The 24,302-nt window shown below is 40.9% G+C and overlaps 1 protein-coding gene across 2 annotated transcripts in view; it reads left to right on the top strand.

Annotated features, from left to right (window-relative positions):
* SMURF2 (SMAD specific E3 ubiquitin protein ligase 2) overlaps positions 1-24,302 on the top strand; it is a 52,008-nt gene that overhangs the window by 3,070 nt on the left and 24,636 nt on the right. Inside the window, exons 2-4 of one of the 2 annotated variants that reach the window (XM_072351641.1) lie at positions 17,674-17,712; positions 19,166-19,274; positions 23,858-23,887. In XM_072351641.1, the coding sequence (XP_072207742.1) occupies positions 17,674-17,712; positions 19,166-19,274; positions 23,858-23,887 (178 nt within the window). The remainder of the gene's footprint in view (positions 1-17,673; positions 17,713-19,165; positions 19,275-23,857; positions 23,888-24,302) is intronic. The other variant, XM_072351642.1, reaches the window with a different exon arrangement.

Genomic DNA, 24,302 nt, shown 5'->3' with positions numbered 1-24,302 from the left:
AGTTTTTTGTGTTTTTATTTATTTATGGACTCGTAGATTCGCTGTTCTCCCACCCTGAGTGTTAAAGACCGCATCGATCTCGTCTTTTTCAGACTGAGGAATTAACTTTGCTTTCAGTTGTGCAGTAAATATTTTGTCTCAGCCTGTGAATTACCCGGTGTTGGAACAGCTACATCTGAGTGCTCTGACTTACAGCGATGGTTGTCTGAGTGAAGTCTGTCTGTATCAAACAGATATTTTTAAGTCACTTCGAAATCTTCAAAATTGCGTGGCTGCTCAAATGGGAGTTGAATAAAGGTTGATGCGTAATTTAATCTATCTCTGCTCTTATAGCTAGTGCTTTCTGTCAGAATAGTTAACAAGTGAAGATGCTTTGATAGTCACAAAACACGTTTACTGTAAAAGGTGGTACCAAGTATTCCACAGATAATATGGGGATGAAGTGGGCTGTGTTTGTTGGTGAGGCGTTGGAGGTGGGTCTGGTTTTTCCCTCTTACTGTAAGGCTTTCGGGTTCCCTGGCAGTTTGGTGATTAGAGAAATAAAAGCATTGGATCTTTGTGTTGTAGAAAAAGGGCATCATCTCATCTTCTGCCTCTCTCGTTGATTTTATTGTGTCTTGATGGATAAAAGTACCTACCTACATTGTGAAGTATCAAGGCCATGGTTTTGTAGTTGACTGAAATGGTAATCAGAGTTGTTTCTTCTGTCCTTGTAGTCTCTGGATCCACTTGGCCCTACTGGGTGTTGCAGCTAACTCTGTGATGAGTTAATCTTAGCAAGAAACAAATGCTTTCTTGTGTTGAAGGGTTGTAGAATGAGAAATTGAAGAGAGGGCAGAACTGCAGTTTTGACCTGCAGCCTGTATTTAGATGGTCTTTAGTCGACAGTAAAACAATAGGGTTCCTTCAAGGAAGATGTACTTGACTTAATGACACGACTTACTGAAAACTAGTACCTAAGAAACTGGAATTGATAAATCACGTAGTCGCATGATTAGATGGCTCCAGTAATGACAAAGTCAATGGACATGTACGTAGTAAGATTGAATAGGGATTGATTGATGAATTCTTGGCATTCTGTGTTTTTGTAAGTGTTGAGCGAGGTTTTTGTGTGTGTGTGTATGTATATAGATATATACTTTAGATATGTATAGCATTTATAGCTGTGGATATTTCTATACATATAAATCAGTTGTGGATTGTGATACACAACATAGGATTGTGATAAACAACTGAGCAGTCTCAACGTGTTTCAATGAGATCAGCTTATATGACAAAGTTTTATTCATCTGGATATAAAATTTGTGTTCCCGGTATGTAATGGTATACAGTGGCAAGAAAAGCAGAGATCCAAATGGCTTTGGGGAAGGAAATCGGAGTAGGAAAACCACTCAACACAAGCTTCCAATTAAAGGAGTAAAAACACTCAATATTTGTCTTTGGTTGTAGAATTAGGAGGAAACATTGTGTAAAAGATGTAGAGATTTCATGTTTGTAGGTAATGTATGGGACATATATAGGGGACAGACAGGAAGTTTGCAGACAGTCCCTGTGTTTAAAAAATAAATCTGTTGGGGGTTGGAAAATAAAACAGAAATGCTTGGGTAGAGAAACAGTGAGTAATTTTAGAACTGTACACTTCGGTTGCATTTAAAGAGTTTCAGCTATAACATAATGTCTGTCTGCGTAGCTGAGTAACTCAATTAGTGGTGACAAATTCTTCTCTATTTTCATTTTTGTTAATCACTAGAAATCTGACCAGGCCCCGGATGAAGATGTTGTATCTTTGTGTCCTTAAGGTGAATAGGTTGATTCCTAAAAGTAGACAGCTTTCAGTGTTCTGTTCTGTTTTATCTCATGGCCTTTGAAGTGTCTCCTTGCTTTGCCGTCTTACTTAAAATGACATCCCATCACTGGGCCGCATCTTTCTTGTGTGTGTTTGAAGAGGTGGGTGATTCTTGGGGTGTCCTCCCTCCTGTCATCACAATAATGAGATGACCCGACTTCTGACTTGACTTACTGGTATGAGTGTGTTGGCACAGCAGCTGTGACGGTGTGCTTTGTTACATCGGATGTAAATGCTCGTGACATGCAACGCCTGGGATCATTTCGGTGGCTTCTAAGGGGAAAGTAGAGTAATGCCAGTAACATTAGATAATGCATGATACTTCCAGAGAAATAGCTCCTGTGTGTTTCTGCTATCAGCAGAGTGTGTTTCCTCCTTGGGAAAGAGGATTGAAATCTTGTGGGATATTTGATGGTAGAATGCTCAAGAAAACACAGTTGGCTTTTTCTGGCTATTTAAACTTTAAATGTGCTCAATGAAAGCAAAGATAAGAATGCTTGTAACTTTAAACAAGTCGTCTTCTGTAGATAACAGAGCTCAGGACTAAATTGCCTAAGCGTTATCATGTAAGTTTAAGTGGGGAAACTGACCCAGAATGGAGAACAGGCATGAAGATCATAAAAAGGATAAACCAGGTAAAGCTGGGATTTAGAGCCGTTGACTTTCTGCTGGTGAACTCAGTTTCTCTTGGATATAAATCCACAGAAGAAAATGGTTTTGTTTGGGCCTTCTGAGACCGCATTTGGGGCGATTCAGGGTCCGTTCTATTTCACATGCCATGTTTGTGCTGTGCTCTATTCCGGCGTGCTGCAGGTTCTTCGAAATTACATTTTTCTACTTCAGACTACTTAGGAGATTTATTTTGGTTGTTGCTCAAGCAAATAAAGCTGAAAGGGCCGATATTCCCCAAAGTGTGTAGAAGTTATTCACTCATTCAGAATTGTGAAAGTGAAAGATAAAGAAGCAGTATTTGAGTTTAAATGGCTGTAACCTGTTGTTAATTTTCTGGAAAGACTCTTGTCCGGTAGGTATCTGACATGACTGGGAAGGACCCTTTACTTACAGAGAGTCGCTCTGACCTTGGCTTTGGTGGTGTCACTTGCTGCTGTCCAGTGTCTGCTTTCCAAAATGAATTCATTTAAGTTGTTTCAAATATGCAGAGCGCATATAGACTGTAGTTCGCAGGTCACTGTAAAAATACATTACCAGATTCTGCCATTTCTGCTAAGATGAGCATGTGTAATGCCACACGCAGCAAGTGGCAGTGCCAGGGTACAAGTGTTCCAAGTGTTCCCACTGCTCTGTGCTGTTGGGCAGGGGAGGAGTACATCCAAGTTAAACTCAGCCTCTTCCTCTTATCCCCATTCTTCCTTTTAACTGCAGAAAGTGGCCGGGGCTTTGTGAGAGCAGTGACTTCCACCAGCCAGGTGCTTGCAGAGTACCAGGTTGCTGGGGGTTACCCTGCCCATGGCAGGAAAAGCTTTTAAACCAGTGACATACGCTCATTTTTGTTCTGCCTTGACCCAGATTTCACTATTACCGATGGAGTTAAATGGAGTCATACCTAATTATATATTTTCCATCATACCTAGCTGCTTGATTTGGAGTTTGGCACATAGCTAAGTAAACAAATACAATTATAGATAAATTGTGCTCGTGTTTAATTGGAGGTGAGAATCTGCATCCGTAACAGAGACATTTCCTGAAAACTGGAGCCAATGTGGTAACTTCTTTTCAGTACAAGACCAGACTGTGATTCTGTAACTGCGTGTGGTAAACCTGCTACTTTGTGCAAATCAAAGGACTTGAAGGGAGCCTGTGGAGTGTACTCAGCAAGTCTGCTGATTCATTTGAGTAAAAGGTAGTATGCTACATGCAAGGATTTTGTGAGGAACATGTAAACGTCCTAAAATGAATCATCTTCTATTCTTGGTGGGGAAAGAAGGCTGAATCTGGGTTAGAGTACCTATGAAAGCTGCTTGTTTTACAGCTAAATGCGTCATAAAATGTGTGTTTAAAGCAACGGGATGTGTCCAGGTGAAACACATAGAATTACATTCATGCATAACTGCCTGGGACTAGAAATGCATAGTGTCAATTATGCCAAACATTTGGATGTCCCTATGGCAAGCAGTTCTTCAACTCTTAACAACAAATCTTTGCCTTTTTATTGTTCTGAAGGAATTAATTTTGTGCTGTAAGTCTTGCTTTCCAAAAAAGCAGATTTTACCCGCTATTTTCCCCAGTAGCTTTATTAAAACAAAGTTTTATAGGTCTGAATAGGGTACATGGTGTTAGTAGCATTGTCCCAAGGTGTAGTGATATTAAGGTATCCCTTTTTTGCCTTAGTGGCTAAATAAGTACGTCTGTCTTAATTTGTAAGAGGAAGAAGTGACTTACAGTCATTTTGAGTTGTATGAGCACCACACCTGCCTTGCCATGAAGTAGCTGTGCCGTTTCCCCTCCTTCCTTATGCTGTCTGTTCCCACAGTTCATTATGCTTTCCCATTACCTGGAAGAGCTGCTGAGGGGAGCTTGACATTCCCATAGTCCTGCCAGAGACTGAAATCTCTGGTGCCCCTCCGTTACAGCATGTGGTTATTCTGCCTGGGGAGCTGCTATATGTTCCCATTTATCCATGTCTCACTTGCTTCTGTGGCCAAGAGATCGTGAAGAAATTTCTATTCATTGCTGGGATCTGAATGTGGCATTGTGAAAATGTGCCTCCGATTTCCTCATTATAATATTTATCATTTTTCCTGCAAGTTTCTTTCCTCTGGTGTATTGTCCATCCTGTAGAATAAGTCAGCTATTTCCTGTGCATCAGCGCAATGCAACTTAATCTATGCAGGACAGCGCTTTGAAAGCCTTATATTTTAAGTAGGTTTGTTGCAATTTAGCAGCACGTTTGGGCAGGATTTCACAGTGTGGCCCAAGATGGGAGGTTTACTCGTTCTGCACTCACATCACTGTGACAGAGCAGCAGTGAATGGGGAGCCGGCCTTGAGTCAGAGCATTTGTTCCCTCTGCACTTCAGCAGTGCGGTGAGTTGGACCTCCCGTTCCCATGTAGCTTCAACTGCGTTTTGTGTGTGAGCATCTTAGATTCTTCTTTGCTGGATTTAGAACTACACTTGAGCCTGTAATTCCAAGCTGAGGCTTTTACACCGGCTATAACAGCCAATGAAAACAAATGGAAGCGCTGGCTAAGTTGTGCTGCCTCTTTACAGATACTTTTCATGCTCAGTGCCTAATTTGGGCAGAATTTATTTGGAGAAGAGTCTGTTGAAGTGATTTCAGGGAGATTAACATTTTATGTCGCGCATCTTGAATCGTTGGGCAGGACGTTATCAGGCAGGGGCCCGGCAACAGGCAGATGTCTCTGAGTCAGCAGAGGAGTGCTGTGGGGATGGCTGGGACAGGAGCAGAGCACAGCCAGACTGCTGTCTGTTAATGCTCAACTTGGGGGCGTGAAGAAGGGCATTAACCAGAGTACTGAGGGTTCAAAAGTTGGATGAGGGTGGAGAAAAAGGGCGTAAACTGGAACAAGGAACGCCCGGGACAAACAGACGGGAGGTGGAGACTGATTTTGGCAGCATGAGATGCTGGGAATATTTCGATGCCCGGACTCTTAAGGTTGCAGCAATGAACAAGACTCAGGCTTGCAGGGGCAGCAATAATTCTTATGTTTCCAAGGTTTCTAACAAGGTTTTGAGCTTTTAGCTAAAGCAGTTTTTTATAGAAATACTTGATTCCAAGAAATGACGACTTGATCACTTCCTTCAATTAATATATGATAACAAATGGGTTCTGTAGATTTTAACGTTTCCTTGAGTAATCCACATATCTGCAAAGGGTTTGGAGTTAAGAGATGTTTTTTCTTGTCAGTAAAGAACGTCCTGCTCTGCTGAATTACTTGAGTGAAAGATTTGACCAATTTTAGGGTATTTTTTTTTTCCATTTGATGTTTAATAAATTTGTATCTACTTCAGTGGTGATCATCCATGTCTTCTGGTTTTGCATTTTTTGTGACGATGTCTTTGTAGGAATCTAGCTTTACATGACTTGTCACCACCAGATTTGTACAGAAAGAGCTTATTGCATTAATAGATTGATAACAAATGCACTGTGCTTCACTGATACCCAGCAGTCCGTGCTGTGAGGAGCGCTGATGGTTGCTGTCTGCTAAACACCTATGTGCACAAATCTACAAAAGCACTTAAACTGTGAAGGAAGAAATCAGAAATGAAACGTAGGGCAGGTGCATCTCCAGCAAGAGAGAGGCATTGGCTACTATTAGTTCTTGTAGAGGTGTCCTCAGGAAATGGCTGTATATAGACTAAGAGAGGAACAATGTGAAGAATGATTTCAGATGTGGGTTCTTTTTTTACTTAGTTAACTAAAAATAAATTAACTGATAGAATATGAGACTGCTTGGTTTCGCTTTACGTTAACTTACACTGAACTATGAAGAAAAGCAATGAAAAAGAAGTTCACGTTCGTGCAGCATAACATGCTGATGATTACAGAGCTTCTTTTCTCTTCCATTTTAACTGGTAAAACAGTCAAAACAAAATCTGCTCCTATGAAGACATCTTTCCCCAAAAGCTGCTCCTTTTCACACCTCCTTGAGCTCTGGGCAATTATAAAGCTATTAAACACTTTGTTTTTTCAGCTGATCCCCTTTTCCCCTATGGAAGCCCTGACTCCTTCCTAGGGAGTTGTTTAGCAATCCCAGGGATGTTGCTGGCTTGAACTTTGCAGAGTTAGAGGTCGTTCTCAGAAGCACTGCGTGCATCATCTTTGTGCTGAAATGAATGTGGTTCCATAGTGAGCCTTTGAGAGATGAGCTCTGTCTGTTACAGACCTGAACTTAAATAGCTAAAGAATAGAGCACAATTTTATTAGAATAGTGTTAGCGATATTTCATGGAATTACCTTTCTCTAATCAGATTTTTTTTGTTATTTGAACACCTAAGTATTATTTTTTTTTCTTAAAGGTCATTGTTTCTTCATTGTATGGAGTTGTTTTTTAAACTTCTTAATTAAAGGATTTACAATATAGTTATTTTTGTTACGGTGAACCATTTATTGTTTCAGAAGTGAATGATTCATGTATTCTGGGTTATTTTTTCCTGGCAGATATTTTTCTTTAATGATTACTCAAGGCTAGCTTAAACTGTGCAGATGAATAATACTTGCAATACGGTATCTGATTCATCATTGCAAAGGCTACAATGGAGAACATTGTAAAAAATATATAGTGAGAAATTTGTCCTTTATTTGTACAAACAGTACCTTAAAGGAACTCGGCACATTTTTCCAGGTGAGCAGTGGAACATCCTGCCCATCAGCAGCAGCTTCTTTGCTTGCCCCAAGCGTAACCACAGAGGTGTGCTTCCTACCTATAGATTTGCTAAATCACTGTCAACTACTCTGAATTGGCTTTTTCCTGCACCTACAAATCCCTTGTGCTCCACCACCTCTTATTTTAGGAACGTGCAATAACTCTTTTCATTCAAACTGTGTGATAGAAGCGTTGTTTGTGCCCATTAGCGTGTGCCTCCCTGGATCTATATTCCAAGTGATGCTACCTGTATGTGCAGCTGTTCTGGAGTTTGTGCACTTGATTTTTCATGTTTATTTTACTATTTTAATTCTCGTTTCCTGTCTGAAATCTGTCAGTGCTGGTTTGTTTGTTATGTGGATATTTTCCTGAATTGAATTTTCTCATCAGTGGAGGCCCTCAGCTATTCTACAAATAAGCAGATATGGTTTAGTTTAGTTCTGGCAGCTAATAGAGCAGAAGCCATCCGAAGGGCAGTATGGAACCTGCTGATAGGACACAGCCATTCAGAGCAGGGCCCAAGGGAGAGCTCAGGTGCAGTGCCTGCAGGAATTCATGGAGCCAGATCTGAATGCTGGAAATGAGTGAGCAGTTCTATGGCCTTCTCAAAATGGAAAAAAGAAATAATAATAAAAAGAGGAATGTAAATACTTTTTTTTTTTTCCCCTTTGGGTAGGGGAGAATAGATGTGTTCTCATGTTTGTGTTGATTATACTGAGTTTGACAGTATTAGAAGGGCAGGAGTATCAAAATAGCATCTAACACGGGCGCTAGGTGAACTCTTAAGCTTTTTGAAGAGCAGTAGGAATTCTGGGCACCTTAAAGAAGTGACTCCACTTGTTGTATCTGCGTAACTGATGCGTGTAATGCAGAGTGTAAAGGTAAATTCTGGTAGGTTTTGTTTAGGATTAGAAGAGTTGTACACAAAGTGTTCTTTCCTCTATTTCCCACACACCATGTAGGCAGGTTGTTTTGGTTATTGGGCTTTTTTTTTCTTTGAAAACAGAACACATTTTTCTGTAGCCCCTACCCTGCCCTTTTAAGCTGCTATCCAGACAAATATTTGTAAACAGAAAGTAATGCAGTTTTCTTCTGCATGCGCAAAGCCCTTGGGAAAATGAAATGTTTTAGTGTGTGTGAGGCGTTTAATACTTTGTTCTGTTCAGATTTATCTTTCGAAGAGATGTGGAAGTCTGCCTAAAAAGCTTGAACACATTCCCTGTGAGCTTATATTACCTTCATTTAAACTAGCTGACTTCTGCTGCTGAGACTCACGAATTCATAGCCAGAATGACCAGAACAGCAAATACTACTTAAAAAAAAGTAGTAGTAGTTACTGGATAAACTGGTTTGAGCCCAGCTGCTGTGGATAAATTGATTTTGCTGTTGCTTTAAATCTACGTGTTGGTATTTTGGCAGAGTAAGAAAAACAAGGATATTAGAAAGTAATTTACTGCAGTGGGATTAGTAAAGAGTGTTCTGTTTCTGTGATTGGGGCAGAACAGGATGGTTTAGATGTGTCTGATAAACAGGACGAGGTCTAGTCTGACAGCTGGCAACAATAGTTTTTGCTCAAAGTCAGGTGTACTAAATTAGCAAATCTATTACAAGGATACAGGAGAAATCTCACAGAAGACAGCCTTGTAGGCAGAAGTGTTGCCAAATGGGAAATGATTCATCGTCTCTGAATGGGATGAGCACTGAGCAGAAGCAGTTTAAACCTCAGACTGCTTTGGCTCATAAACCACCAAATATGCGATTAACACTTTATCTTCTCCAATCCCGTGTTTTTTATTGTCTCCTGAGCAGCAATCTATATTTAGGATCAAACCACTAGGATCACTGTTGGGTCTAATTTCTCTTTTCTAAGTTGGAGCTCACATGGGTACGTTTTGATTTTCAAGTAAATCATAAGCAGTTTTCATGCATCCTAGATGTACTCCGTTCTTATGACCCTTCAGCAATGTTTCTTCCTAGTGAGGACTGTTATGCATCTGGAATGCAAGTATGACGTGAGGGATGCTGGCAGAGCTTGATAAACCTTAGTATAGTGGATTTTTGCTCTGAATATTTAGTGAAAATTCATGATTAACTGGAGATGTAGTTTAGTGAAGTGTGTGAGTTCCAGGGCAGTCACTGCATTTTAATTTTTAATACTTGAAAATCTTGTATTTACATAATACTGGCAGTGCCATTACTGTTCTTCATTACATGAAAGATAGGCCAGGTCTGTCAGATGGTCGGGACAGGAAATAGTCTCTGTCTGTATCAGCTTATAAGATCTGTAGATGACAGAGAAACTAGAGGAACCCTATCATTTGAAGATGTTTATTATTAAATAACTGAGATGTAAGAAGACAGTTGTGAGAGGAAAAGTGGTTTTGCTTGGTAAGTTACTGTGCCGTTTAGAAAACGTTTATGTATTTCTCAGGCCTGGAACAGCACTCTGTTAGCTGCTGAGATATCCAAGGAGCAACGTGCCCAGGAGATGAACGTAAAGATTCCTCTGGCAAACTGGGCTTGTCACCCTTGGCTTCTCCCCTATATGTGCAGCCTTACAAGAAATGGTACCAGTCAGGAGGGTGTGATGGTTAGTAGGGTTTTTATTGGTACTGACTGAGTCAGTACAGCATTTTGCTGAAGAGCAGCCTGAAAGTTACTGTGAGTATGAAGGGTAAATAATGTGCGTGCTTTGGGGCTGGGTTTTGGTTTGTTTTTTTTTCCCTTTGCCTCTTCCCAGGAAAGCCCCGGCAGCAGCATCCCACCAGGATCTGTTTGGAGCAGCAAGAATTTTGAGACTTCCTGTTTAAATCAAGTGTGTGACTGTCCTGACACACCGAATGGTCCTGAGGTCTGAAAAGCTTCTGGTGCCTGCAGCTCCTGCTAGCCAGGAGCCAGGCTTAGCTGCAGGTGCCTCTTGTCTGAAGGCCTATTTAAAATTCAGGGCATTTTTGTCTGGCTGGTAATTAGATCATGAATTTCTTTTGTTGTTGCCTCCACTATGGCTCATTCAGAGGGTGGAGAGTTTCACTGCAGTGAGACAAATCCGAGGGCTCTGCTTCTTATTAGCGTGGTTCCCCCCCCTGTGCATTTCCATAGGTACATGGAATAGATCAGAACGGAGCTGTGATTTGGTTCCTCTGCTTTTTTCCCCCACTCCTGTTCTTATCAAAGGAGGCTGAGAAATTTGTGGCTAAATTTCCATGTTAAGTTTATTCAGTCATCCTCAGAGGAAGAATCCCATGTGTGCCAAGTGTCTGGGGGCATGCGATCTGATAATGTGGGACTAATGACTGCAGTCTACTCTGGGCCTTGCTTAAAATCTAACTGCTGGGATTTCAAATAAGTTTTAAGGACTGAGGTAAAAGAATTCAGCAGAATGATTCTTAAGAGATTCAGGTAAAATATCCCGCTGTCCTGAGATCTTTTTTTGGCAAGTATTTAGCAGTTTCTGATATCAAGCTGTAGACTTTGGTGCCCAATAATGACCCAGCACAGTATTCAGTGCTTGTCAGTGGTATCTTTAGGATGACTTCTTGATGCAGTAGTGCTGTTTCAAATTGTGAAGAATGGGCAAGATGTGAGGATTAGGTCATTTTTTGTTGTAGGGTGGAGAAGTTAAGTGGAATTCTCAGTGTATGAAAGATATGTGTTAGAAACATCCTGGCTGGTCTGAGAGGCTCCATGCACTCTAAACCAGGAAATGCAGATATTTGCCATCGCCTTTGTTTTCTTCAAGTTTCCCACGTGTTTCTTCTGCTTGGGGCTGTGATTGAAGCCCCATCATCCACCTCCCCCCGATGGAGATGGTGTAGTACTGTATCACTCACATTAATTTGCCTATCTGGTATGTAGCTTTACAGTATGTGTATATCTTCAGGTTTTGCATTTACATGGTCAGCTTTGCTATTTAAATGTGAGACTCTGCAGAAGGTTTGGAAGCCTTCTGGTGACGCTGACAGTGCCTGGGGAGCACTGCCACCTTCACAGCAAAAGTGGCAGCATCATTTGTTTCCTTCACTTCCTGATGGGCATTTCAACTGGACACATGAAGAGGCTTAATGACGTGTGTGGCAGTCGGCCCATCGCTGAACGAAGCTAGGAAATGTGAATATATTGCTTGCTTGAGCAAAGAACGCAATGGTGTCGGGGGTTTTGTGTTTTGTTTTACTTTTGGCTTGGACTGGAATAGGGGAGGAGAAGTGGAAAAGGAAACCCTTTGTTTACAGTAAAACAATACTGTGAAGTAGACATCGTGATGTTAAAGCAGGAGTCTAAACATGGCAAATCTCGGCAGGCTCCATGTGGCTGCAGCCATGGCAGCACAGGCTGCCCCAGCCCTCGTCCTGCTGCTGCTCCCCCTGCAGGAACTCACAGCAGTGTTTTGTTATTGCACGAGGTGAATGATTTATTGTCCTGTTTCTATCCTGTGATACAATACGTATTTATTATCGTTTCTCCCATGATAAATGCAATGTGTTTGTCATCCTGATCTTTAATCTCCGTGAGCTGCACTCAAGTAAGATGTGGGTCAGGAATTCCGAAATGAGTTCAATGCAGCCTTCTGCTGTGAGCAGCATTTCATAAAGTGAATCTGCTGCTAAGAAAAGTGTTGCTGGTCAGTTCTGTCACATTTTGCACTAAATTGTATTATTTAGCACTCTTTTTTCACATCTCCATAACCCATATTGCTCTTTGGTGTCTGAATGTAGATTATGGTGCTTCTGTTTATTTAGTCCCAGAGGAATAATTGCAATTTGTTGAGACCGAATTCAGAGCGGTGGTGCTCATAAGCAGGTGCCTGTGATCCTTTGAAACGGGTTTCATTTTACATGCAGTGGATCAAGGGTTTAGCATCTGGCTTATGTTGAATTTGAACTTGCAGGAATGCGTTTATGGGACAATTTAGAATTCGAACAATTATTAAAGGAAATGATTGTTACAAGAGCTTTTCTTATGCTCAGAATACCCTCGTATGTATTTTAAAAGTGGATTTAAAAGCTGTGTACCTTGTGTTTGGATATCAGCCTAACAGTAGTGGATTAATGTCGCTTAGAATTAGCGCCAGATATTTGTCAACCTGATTTACCAGTATCTTAATACCACTTCACAAAAGTGTTGGTGTTTCTGAATTGTTCTGGTGTGTGTTCTGAATAAGAAAAGGCAACAGGGATCGGGACGTGACTAAATGTAGGCTTATAATTCTGAAAGGGAATTGTAAACTAGTTTTCTACCAGTATGGGCTGTGTGTGTGTTGTGAGCGTACAGGGAGATGTCAGCTCCAGACTGTTGTGCCTGTTAAGAAGCTGCCAGCCCTTCCAACTTGTCCTGGGGCAGAAGAGAGCATGGTACGCATTTCCTAATGCAGGGCAGAAAAGACATGCAGATGAAACAGTTAGTGATGGTGATTCCAAGTCTACCTGGCTGCTTCCGCTTCAGGAAGACAGTGGGGCATGGCTGGTGCTCCAGAGTTCACACCTGGCTTAATGGGAATCGCCACTGCTTTGTCTCCCAGCCCTGGGGGAGGTGGGCATCCCTCTGCTTGTTGTTTGGGACCTCTGTCTCAGCATGCCTGCGGCCTGCATTTCGGTTTGTGTTTTGTGACTATTCTTCCTTAGTGCTCAGTGAGTTATCCTGAATAACCTGAGTTCTTAAGATTGTCTCTCTGAAAACACGGAGTTGATAGGTAGCTATTTTGAAATCCTGTTGGGCAAAATGTGCTTCCTTTCCATGTATTTGTATTTAATACATGAAACTGCACAGCAGAGTCAGAAGTAACTTTCAGTCTGCTTAAAAATGAAAATCTAGGCTTTAGAACTGCAAAAGTCACTGGTCTGGAGTGTATTTTCACAGCGGAACTGCAGGTTCCTGTCAGAATTGTACTCCAGCCTCTTCTTGCCTCTTCTGCTGCTTCCCTGCATTCAGCTCCAGTGATGGTGCGGCTGCAGGCTAAGTCAGTGCAGCTCTTGGAGACAGAGGAAGACTAATCCATCTCCCCAGAAGGTTAGCTTTCTGTTAAGCCAGTTCAGCTTCCTGATCTACCTTGCATCCATAGGCTTGCTAGACCTGATTTGAGAGAGGAACAGCTGCAGCCTTCTTGATTGCTAGGTGCAACCTGAAACCTTCCAGCTCGTGTTGATTAGTGATCAGGGTTGGAATAATAGCCCTCATAGTCAGCTGCTGCGTTGTAGGCATTTCATGCATCAGTACCTTCTGAACTCACAGCTCCCAAGCACCTGTAAAACGTTTGTTTGTTAGGATTACTTACATTTGTGGATCCCTTCTTGATGATAATCAATGAGAATCTCCTTATAATGCACAAATGTCATTAACTTGAAAGGAAATTCTTACCCTACAATCATGGTCATTTAGTTTGTTCATCTGCAGGAAAAAAAACCCCAAAACATTTCAAAGGAAATGAAAATTGAAAGGAAATTAAACTTAAAAATAAAAAAAAATCCCCAGAGATTAATTGTAAAATAAAACTTAATGTGAGTAGTTGGGATAAACAATTCCATTTTAAAACCTTAACTGAGAAAGCAATTACCTCAATAGCTGTAGTTACAAATCTGCATGGCATTATTTACAGCTCCCTTCGTATTGAAGACCTCCTGCTTTATATCTTCCCATGTGGGAATTTAGGCAGTTCCAAGGAGGGAGCGCAAGCAGGGAAAATAAAAGTTGCTCAGCAGCGTGCCAGCAATGGCTGCAAACAGTAGGAATTTGTTTGAAATGTTTAAGTATTGAGCTATGCAGCTGGAACCTGTGCACGGTGTCATGGTTTGCCCCTCTCAAATGTTTTCCTAAGAAAACAACATTGCGAAGTTTTAATGCAATCTGAGGAGAAGTGTAAAGTCAGCCACAGGTTCAGAACACCCCACTGATTTCTGGGTCTCAGGGACAGCAGTGTGAAAGCCAGGAGGGGTGTGCGTGGTGGTGTGTCCCTCCCTCTCCCTCCCCCCAGAGCAGGCTCATTCCAATCAGCAGTGTAATTGGAATGCAACCACAGTCTGGAGGAGGAAGGGGAATTTTTGGCAAGAAGAGACAGAGCAGTTGGGAGCTTTATTCAGATTAAAGCATAGACGACCATTCATTATCAGTACAACACGCATTAGCAACAGCATAGCATTGTGTTTCTACAGCTGGGACTTATTTTGATGATTGTATTGCGCTGTGTATTACATGCAAACAACTGGGATCTGATCACAAAAAGCAATGCTAATGGATTTCATTAAAAGATGGTGTTTCTGTAGGGGGAAGAAAGACTTGTCTTCAAAATGAATTATTGTGGTAAGAATTGATAGGCAGCCTGTCTTTCTCCCCGCTGTCCCACGTGTTCCATATGTTCTGGAATAAGCATTTTTCTGGGAGAAAAGCCCTTGGGTTAAAAAACAAAAACAATGCTAAAACTTGAATTCAGGAGTGGGCTGAATGAGTTCCGTGGTGGCGGTGACACTGAAGAGCCGCAGCATCAGTAAACACAGCCTTAGCTTTGGACCTACTCCTTTTCTTCCTCCGCTGAGCCCTGGGCTGCCCACTGGCACAGCAGTGCTGGCTTAGCGGTGCCTGATGGGAGGTCGGCATTGTTCTCTTACTCAGCACTGAATGTTAAATGCATTGGTTATGTGTTTCCTTCTGTTTGCGCTCTTGCTTCCATGGGCATTCATGGTTACTAGTTATTTTCTTACCTTTCTTGTATCTTCCCTCCAAAATATCAGTCTCTCCAGTACACATTTTAAAATTACTCATTAGGATAGCTTAAGAATTAATATAATTTGTAACGTGTTTTAAAATTTCATTATCTCTGTCCATAGCGTATGTAGGATGAGATCATAAGGCACGATAAAAAGGTATGTACTGAACATGCAGTATGTGAGACTGATGTGTGTGTTTGTCTTGGCACGTGAATGCTGTTCCTTCATATTGGGGTAGTGGTGTTCTCTTTTCTGCAGGAAGTCTGTAATAAATACAAAACATAGGTATCCACTGAGTCACCGATATTTGTAGTGAGTGCTTTATCTACTCATGTGTACTAGAAGCCATTAATCTCTTTTGATGGTGCACTGCTGGTGCAGTGCTCCTCCTTCCTTCTCAAACCAATGTTGATAGATATGGGTGCTGGTTTGTATTCTAGTTTCCAAAAAGAGTTCAGTGCAAGTTTAGATAGCTTGGTACGTTTTTCTGTTTACAAATAGTTCTAGTACGGCTGTTACTTGTACATGTTAGTTCTAAAACAGATAAAGTCCTGTGGCTGTGTGTGCCTATGGAGGGTCTGTTAATGGTGAACAGTGTAGCTCTGGTAGTGATGGGTGTTTCATTCATTGCGTGGGGCTCGAATCAGAATTTGCACTTGGCTCTTTGAGGAATAAAGTGGCCTTTCTTTGGCTCCTTCTGTTTTTTGAATCTTTGGCTGAAATGGGATTGGGGTCTTAAAGGTAAGGAAGCCCTGTGAGTTTCAAGAGAATTGCTGGGACCTGTCGCAGTGACTTGAACCAGGAGGAAAAAGCTGCAGCGAGAGATGAGGTGCTGGTAGACCACTGCAGAGCCTGCGTGGGAGAGCCCCGCCGCTAGGAAAGGCTTCAGCTGTAGCTTTCAGACAAACATAAATCCGTAGGAAACCAAACTTCCTTCGTTTTTATTCTCAAGGAGCTATTAATCAGTTGGTTATCAGAATATTCAGAATGGGTCTAATGCAGTGTTGAAACGGTTAGAAAAATGAGCATAAACCACTGTATGTTTCCCATCGGTGTGCAGAAGTCCTGAGATGGATTGGAACCCAGTATGTGGCAGAAGATTGTTTTGTTTCGAACTGAGCTTTGCTGCTGGGATTTAAGCTTTTTTTGCATAGAAATACCTGGCAAAAGGGTATGCATAGGAGAGAGTTTCTCAGTGTGTCTCCTGTCTGTTAACCTGACAAAGTCAGAACAAAGTCTGATTAGTCAGAATTGGTGCAGTTACTAGGAGGAGAAAACTTGGGCCATAGTATGAGTTTGTTCCCCAATGGCTAATTGTTGGGGAAGCAGTTATTAGTTTGTATGTTGTACAACGTGAGACACGGACTAAATTGCACCGTCAGAATTGAGTAGTGTTTTGAGAGCAAGTTTTCATAATCAATTAACCTTCTGATTTCTTTCTGAAGAGACTCATCCAATCTCTTCTATTTGGGGCGTTTTGCAGTTTCTGGAGCATACTGTCTGTATTATATACAGTAGTATATACTGTATTTGTCTAAGTTTCTGTTATTATCTATTTCCTTTCATATCTTTTAAGTTATCATTTGCATATAAATGGAGCAGTGGTTCCATTGCTGGGCACCTGTGGGCCTGTAGGGTTTTACTGCATCATCCTGTGGACTGTAGTTGATAGTTCGATGGAGCAGACAGTGGCGTTACAGTCTTCCTGTTGAACTCCAGGTATCAGCAGTACCTAACGTGTTCAGCACATTATCAGTGTGGTACCATGTGTTGGCTGTTTATAGTGAGACTTATTGGGTTAAAATCCCTTAATTAAATACAGTAATGTTTTAGGAGGTTCATTATGACTTTGAGCTGAAAAATTATTTCTTGACCCTTTTTGTCTTTAGAAGGAAGAAGTGATAACAACCTGGCACCAGTCCTTGTCCTTTTATTTTGGATGAACAGTATAGTTGTTAGCATCGCGTTGCATTAAGCTAATTTGCTGAAACATTCCTGGGACCTTATATATGCCTTTCCTATAGTGTATGTCAATGCACAGGAGATTGTTTTACCTGCAGTCATTAATGAATATCCCCTTCTGTTTGATGGAGCACAGACGTTTGTTAGACCTGAACACAGTTTTAGCGCGACTTTAGAGTGCTGAATTCTTTTGGAAAGTGCGTTCACTAAATCAGTATCTCTATGAACACGGCCACATAAAAATTGGGAAAGCATTCATTCTGTTGATATAAAATAATATGTAACTTGGATTGTGCTAGCATGCAAAGCTATTTAGGATGGTGCTTCTCTGCCCCACTGTGGAAGTCTCCATGGCAGTGCTGATGAGCTGCCTTCACTTGCTGTTGTTTGCTCAGATACCGTGAGAGCTCTGAGTGTTCTGTAGAGCAGAGCAGAAGAGCTGATGTGTGGAACACCACTCATTCTGCCGGCAGAGGAGTTCATGCCGCCATGTACTGAGCTCATTAGCAGTGATGTGGTTCACTCCATAGGTAAAGGTAGGAACAGCTCTATTGGCATCAGGGAGAAAAATGCATGTGAGGCTGCTGCCTGAGGAAAGCACGGCTGTATGGCTTCCCTGCAATGTACTGACAGGAGAAGTGCTAAAAGATGACACTTCTGGCTCAGCTTTCCGGAATTATTTTACATGACAATAGAAATGGTGTAGGAGCACAATTCCTTTCTGTTCCTTTCTGTTCTTTTGAGCAGGATTTTCTAGGCAAGTAAATTAACGCTGTTGGTATTAATAACCAGAAACTGAATTTTACATTTCTTGTTTTTCTACAGTACTGTGCGCAAAGAACTTGGTGAAAAAGGACTTTTTCCGTAAGTAGCTGTTCAAGTTTTAAACATTTAGAGTTGGGATAAATATTATGCAAGTTCTGTAAATCCCTTTTTGCCTGTGATTTTGGAGGTTGTGTTAGGGGATCTGTAATGGTTTTGCTCCATTTTATTTCAGGGCTTCTGATTACTTTTTTTCTTGGATGACACGGCATTCATACTAGTAATTAAACCAAATACATTAACGCTTTCCTTCTCCCCTTCTGACTGTTTTATATGGGATTGGCAAACAAATTTACTCTCTCAAGCAAATGACGTTTTTCAGCATTAGTGTCGTGTGCTTAAAATGCTTTTAATATAAGAAATTTTGTCCAGCAGATATATAAGTGCATCTCAGCTATTAATTGTGTCATCATACTTACGTACTCTGAAATTATATTTTAATTAATAAGGAGGATGAAGAGGGCAGACAGGAATGTTACTGGCTCTGTAGGCGTGCACACACACATCACCTGCCTGCTGCCTTCTTGTTGGGTGTAGGAAGAATTCAAAAGATCAGAACTGAGCTTTGAAAAGAACAGTTCCATACTGCAGCTAAGCCAGCCAGCATCATGGATCCCAGCAGGCCCCTCCCTGCCTGCCTGCATTGCCTTTATCCCCATCTGCCACGTCTGGCACCAGCCCTGAGCCACTGGTGCCAGACTGGCTCCATGTGAGTCACCTGAGGAAGCAGCACTGGTGCAAACCTTACAGTACAGAAAAAGCAAATAATGTTTCACCACTGCAATTCCTGCAGCTGAGTCACTGGGCATGCAGATGAGGGCAGGAATTAGTGTGAGGGAAAAACGGTGTTAGTGGTGGGACCATCCCTTTTGGGGTCAGTTAATAGCTCAGGACAGCAGTTGCAGCAGAGCTAATTGTAGGCTGCTGTGGTCCTGCTTCTTTCCCACCCTTGGCTGTGTAGTCCAGTACTGTCTTTGCACAGAGTTTTGTTAGTAACTGAACCCGTGCTGAGTATTTCTGAGGTACTAAGATGGGAGAAAATGCAGCAGGAAACGGGCAGAAAAAGAAAGACCTCAAAAGCATGTATAATCTGCTAGAGACTATTTCCTTTAATACAAATGTCAACTAAAATACTGATTACAATTGGTCTTTAAAATAGGAAGACTGCGGTTCTGCTTACCGTACCTTTTGCTGAATGTTTCATATACCAAAAATTTATTAAATCCTAAAGTAAGGAAACCAAGGTGTTCAGAGGCTTCTCCGCCCCCCCAAGGTGTTTGATAGTGTTAGAGGCTGAGAAAAAGTTGTGTGGAATAACTTAAAAATCAAGCCATCTCCAGTTCTTAATATGCCATGCAATTCTTTTATAACGTAGTCAAGAAATATGACTTACTTTTTAATTTGCTGATGGCTTTTATTAATGTATGTATGTTAAAAAAAATGCAGTGATGTAGGATTCTGAAGCATCTTGATCCAATTTTTTTCTTTTTCTTAGGACTTCCTGATCCATTTGCTAAGGTTGTGGTGGACGGATCTGGCCAATGCCATTCTACAGATACTGTGAAGAATACACTTGATCCAAAATGGAATCAGCATTATGACCTGTAGGTGGTAACAGTGATAACCAAAGGTTTGAAGTGCAGTCCTCTAAAGTACACAGAAATGGTCTGATGTTCAGCCTGGCAAACATTGCAGGGTTTATTAGTTTGGGTGAAAAATACATCTGTCAAAATCACATTTTCATTTCCCTCGAAATCTGAATGCTGTACTTGATTTTCTAGTGATGATGCCTGCAACATGCTTTGTGTGTACTGTGGCATTATAGCAATATTTTCATATTGATACCTGTAAAGTGAAGTAATATTATTTCCCTCAAACTACTCATTGTATTTTTTTTGTAGTACCACACTGTGATCCTATTCTGTTTCTAGTTCATTTTTCTCTCCTTTATATCATTTCCTGTCTCAGATGTTCTTTTATTACCAATTTGTATGTTGTTATCATTGCTTGATCATCCTTCTGTGTATTTGAGCAGTGTAATCAGTATGGCACGTATATGTTGTGTTTTTCTTCTGTTTTCCTAAAGCACAGAATACTCGGTATAATATAGTTGGGGGGAAGGATGAAGAGAAGGTATTTTTGCATTCTTTTATAAAACAAATCAAACTTATATCTGGATGCTTCAGTTGTTTTAGCTTTGAAGCAAGACTGTGATCACAGTCTGTGTGGTTTTATACAAAACAAAGATAGAAAAGGTGCTCTTGGCAGAATATATTGTTGAAGCAAATTTGGGCCTTCTCTGTGTCACAGTACTTAAAATTAATTGTGCATGTTACTTAAAATGCAGTTTTCCTTAAAGGTTCCTAGAGCTTCATCTTATTCTTCCGTCTCATTTGTCTTTCTGTTCATGGTGGCTGGTGATAAATTGCTCTTAATCAGGTACAGTTATCTGTCTCCATGCTTAACCTGTATGTGAAACTTCTTTTTTTTTTTAACAAGACTAGGTTTTGCTTAATTAGGATATTATTTTCAATATAAATTACGTGTTCTGTAGAGATGACTGCTGTGCTTGATTCCAGCAGTTGAATTCTTTAATGAACAGAAGTGTACAGAGCCTTTCTAATCCAAAGTACAGTTCAGTGTTGTGGCGAGCCTTGTAATGTGAAAGTAATGCTCTCTCTCTTTTCATAACTGTTTATCCCATTTTATTGTTATTGTCTTGCTTGTCATTCCTTACTTTACTGTATGGAAACTTACTTCCATTTATAAATACCAGTAATCTAGTCTTCAGTTTTTATGTGAAAGAGCGATAAAAGATCAATTGTTTGAGCTACAGCAGCTCACTGTCTGTCCTATATTTTAAGATAACTTTTTAATCAGGTGTGTCAGGTCTCAGCTCTTTATCTGAACCAGATAATTAGGTAATGAACTTTTCCTTTATGGGGGAAAAAAAATAAGAGTAGTAACCACTGTACTGCTTAGTGCCTGATGGAAGACCTGGTAGGCTGCAGGAATTAATTTTCTCATTCTTTGAAAGGAATAGTATATTAGATTTTTAAACTTCCTAATGTTTCCCCTGACAACGCACCATTGCATGGGAATGCTGGTCTGACTTACAACACTTCCACTGCTACAGGAAATACTTTGCACATCAAGCATAACCGATATAGTCTTGGTGGCAGAATGCCTGCTTGCTTGCTTCTGCTACCACAAAGCGTAGGAAATCCACCAGAGGAAGGTGGAGTTGTGTAGATTATTTTCTTTTTCTTAAGTCCTGCTTTTCTTCCTACCATTTTTGTAGGTCTGCATGCAGTAATGTTGTCTCTCTGTAAATGCATTCATTGAAGTCCCCTGTCCAGGATTTGTGTAACAGGTTAACACTGCTGCTAATCTTGTGTATCACGTAATAGCATATGAAAATGGAACGTTAAGATGGATCTGTTGCAGTGTGTTTATGGAATAATGTCTGAATTAGCTGGCTAAGTCCAAGGGAATTTTGTTTTGTTAACCTGAATCAGCATAATAGATACTGTTGTATAAGATTTTTTTTTTTAAAGTATTCTTTAGTGTTATAAAGAACAAAAAAAGTTTTGTTTTGGCCTTACGTGGTCCTTAATTCCTTATTGTGAAAGGAAGCAGCTGAATTAGTTAGATGCTGTGATCCTTAAGTCTAGATGGGTGTGTGTAGAGGGGGAAACATAAGATGCTTTCCAGAAAGAAATTACTAAATAGTTGCTGTCTGAATGCAGTTTAATGTCAGCAAAATACCCTGCTTGCCCTGGATGTATTCCCTTCCTTATTTTCAGGCTTGTTTGTGCATTCCCTATTGTTAAGAGCTCTTCTCAAGACTTTGAATAACCAGACTTTATTTCTACAGATCTTCTTGCACTAAAAGCATTAAAATGCTATCTAAACCATACCAAATTGTTTTTGTTCCCTTCCTCACCCTTGTTCCATAGTTTTAGTCTCTCCCACAGCTTTCCCACTCTCACCTCTTCTCTCTGGCCTGTTCCAGCCTTCTCTTTTGGCTTCTACCCTTATGGCACAGCAAGCCTCTATAAAGATATTTGTGCCTTAGTCTGCTTCTGGCCCCCTCCTTGTTCTGTGGCCTTCCAGTCTGCACCCCAAGATTCTAGCAAGGATTCGTGGCTTTTCCTCCTTGTTGCACCTCTCCAATACAGCTCATTCACTGTACCCTCTCCCTGCTCCTGCGACTGCTCCGCTCCCCAGCATCTCCTTGCTGCAGGTTCAAGTGCTGTTCTGTGCCTCTGCTTTCACAAGCTGCAGCACTGCCCCAAGCAGAACCACTGCTCTCCCTTACCATCACTGTACAACAGTTTGGTCTCCTTGATGTGGCTGTTTAGATCGATGTGGTGAAGCTTTTGCCCTTTGCATTCAGGTGTTGCTGGCTCTGGTTTGGCCTTCATTGGCACGTCTGGCTGTTCCAGCTCAAGTGTGGCAGACATGCGTGTCTTTGCTGAACCACTGAGATGTGTCAATTGAGGAGTAGAAGCCCCTTTGCTTGCTGTTTGCTTGCTGCAGCTGCTTTACAGTGTTTTCTAGGCTTAATTCAGTGTTGGGCTGGGTCATACTGAGGAGGGGGAGAACAGGCAGCCCATGCCATGTGTATCTACTGTGTTCCTGCCTCAGCCCCTGGCTTGGTGCTGCAGGCTCAGAATACCCCTCAGTTGCTCCCAGAGCTGAGAGCAATGTCAGGGTGGAGAAAGAGGAAAAATCTGAGATGATATTTTTTGTTATTTCTCTTCTTCTTCTTCAGCCTGAAAACAGTTGATATCTCAAAGCATGACACTGCTGTTATATTTAAAACAAACAGAAAAACAAATGTGGAAAAAAATAACACCACAGAAATTGGAAAACAGAAACAAACTGAATAATTGGTCCAGCTCATAAAAGGAAAAAAAGCCTAAGTGACAGCATGGATTAAAAGTAGGGAATTCCTGGCTTCCAAGCCTGAGTTCATTCCTCTTGATGTTGCATTTTTCTCTTTCTGGAGGGATTACATCTGGCTTGTGATCAGGAAGAGATGTGTTTTTTCAGGAATAATTTCTTTCCACTTTCTTCATTCTGCTTTTCTACCAAGCTGAACTCTTCAGGGTAAATGTGTTCAGTGCCATGGGGCTGGAAGGCTGCGTGGTACCAAACCTTCCTGAGCGTGGTATCTTGGCAGAGGAGGAGTGCTATCCTGGCAAAGATAAATTTATTTAGACAAAGTCACAATTGTCCCTGTGTTGTACATTTGATTCAAATATTTTGCAGCTTTCCAGAATGGCATTTGCATTATTTTTGTCTAGCAGTGGAAGTGCTCAGAATAGGCAGTTGTCATAACGTTTCCAAACACGTGATTCTCATCCGAAGCCCTAACTTTGCAGATTAGGGAAATGCAGGGAAATAGACCAGATGCTCTGCAGTTAACAAAATGTATATGGAAATTGAATTTCCACATCTCCACTTCATTAATACTGATACTGCTATCTTTGTTGAAGGATTTAAGCAGTGAAATTGATATTGCTGTTGGAGTGGAGTTTCAAAAATAAATAAGGAAATCCTCTAAGAACTTGAATTAATAGTATAAGGAGGAAAGGAGAAGCATCCAATAAAATGAACTTGTTTCATTTAACTTGCTCACTTTAATTTTTGGAACATTCTTTTTTAATAACAAATAAAATTGCTAACTAAGGCTTATGTTGGAACTTTATTGCCAAATGATGTAAAATGGAAGCAACTTATCCGCCAAATGAATCAGGAATGTCAGCTTGTCCTACCACCATTCTCTAAATGCAGCCATATATTTTCACGCCTGAAATCATGCAGAGACATAGATGCAGCATTTCCCTACGAGGCCAACCAGCACTTACTGAACTATTTCTTCTCTTTTCTTTCTCCTCCTTTCATTTGGTGAATGCAGCTTGCCTTGCTTATTTCCTTTAAATGAGTGGATCAGCCAGGTTTTCAGGTGCAAAAATCAGAGTAGGTAAAGTGGCTGTGTAGAAGTCCTCACCTGTTTGGTGTGGATGGTTTAATGTCTACATCTCTACCATGAGAACCTCACCCTAAAATGTTTCAGTAATTCTTGGAAACTGTGTTGTATATTCAGCTGTTCTGCATTTTATTCAAACTGTTGTATTGTGGAATTGTGTTTAACCATATACCTTTGACTTTTTTAAAGCAACAAGGAAAACTGGAAAATTCAAGACAGGTCATGATAAGTCTTTGTTTTTAAGTGCACTTAGCTTGTTCTCATAAGAGTTTATTTTAAGTACATGAAACATTGTTGACTGCAATTGTGCACGTGAATACCCATCCTCATCTCGTTTCTCTATGCAAGATTGGCATTGTCAAGGTTGTAAGGCCAAAAATCTAACCTGTATTATGTAATCCATTTCCTCTTCCAAAAACCTTGGATTTTTGTTTGTGTCAGTCGTGGATTTTTTTGTTTTTGTTTTTAATTGTGCACCGGTTGTTATCTTAAAACAGACGTGTGTGTGTGTGCCTCCATTGGGCTTGTCTGTCTTCTGCTTCTTGGATCAATCCCTGTCTGCTGGTGGTTTAAATAAAAGTTCAAAGTTCTGCTTTGAGTTTTATACCATAAAGGAAAAAGGAAGGAATGTTAA

Source organism: Excalfactoria chinensis, chromosome 17 (genome assembly GCF_039878825.1).
Source record: "Excalfactoria chinensis isolate bCotChi1 chromosome 17, bCotChi1.hap2, whole genome shotgun sequence".
Lineage (NCBI taxonomy): Eukaryota > Metazoa > Chordata > Aves > Galliformes > Phasianidae > Excalfactoria > Excalfactoria chinensis.
The sequence above is the reverse complement of the archived record's forward strand: the minus strand, read 5'-3'. Positions and strand labels throughout refer to the sequence as shown.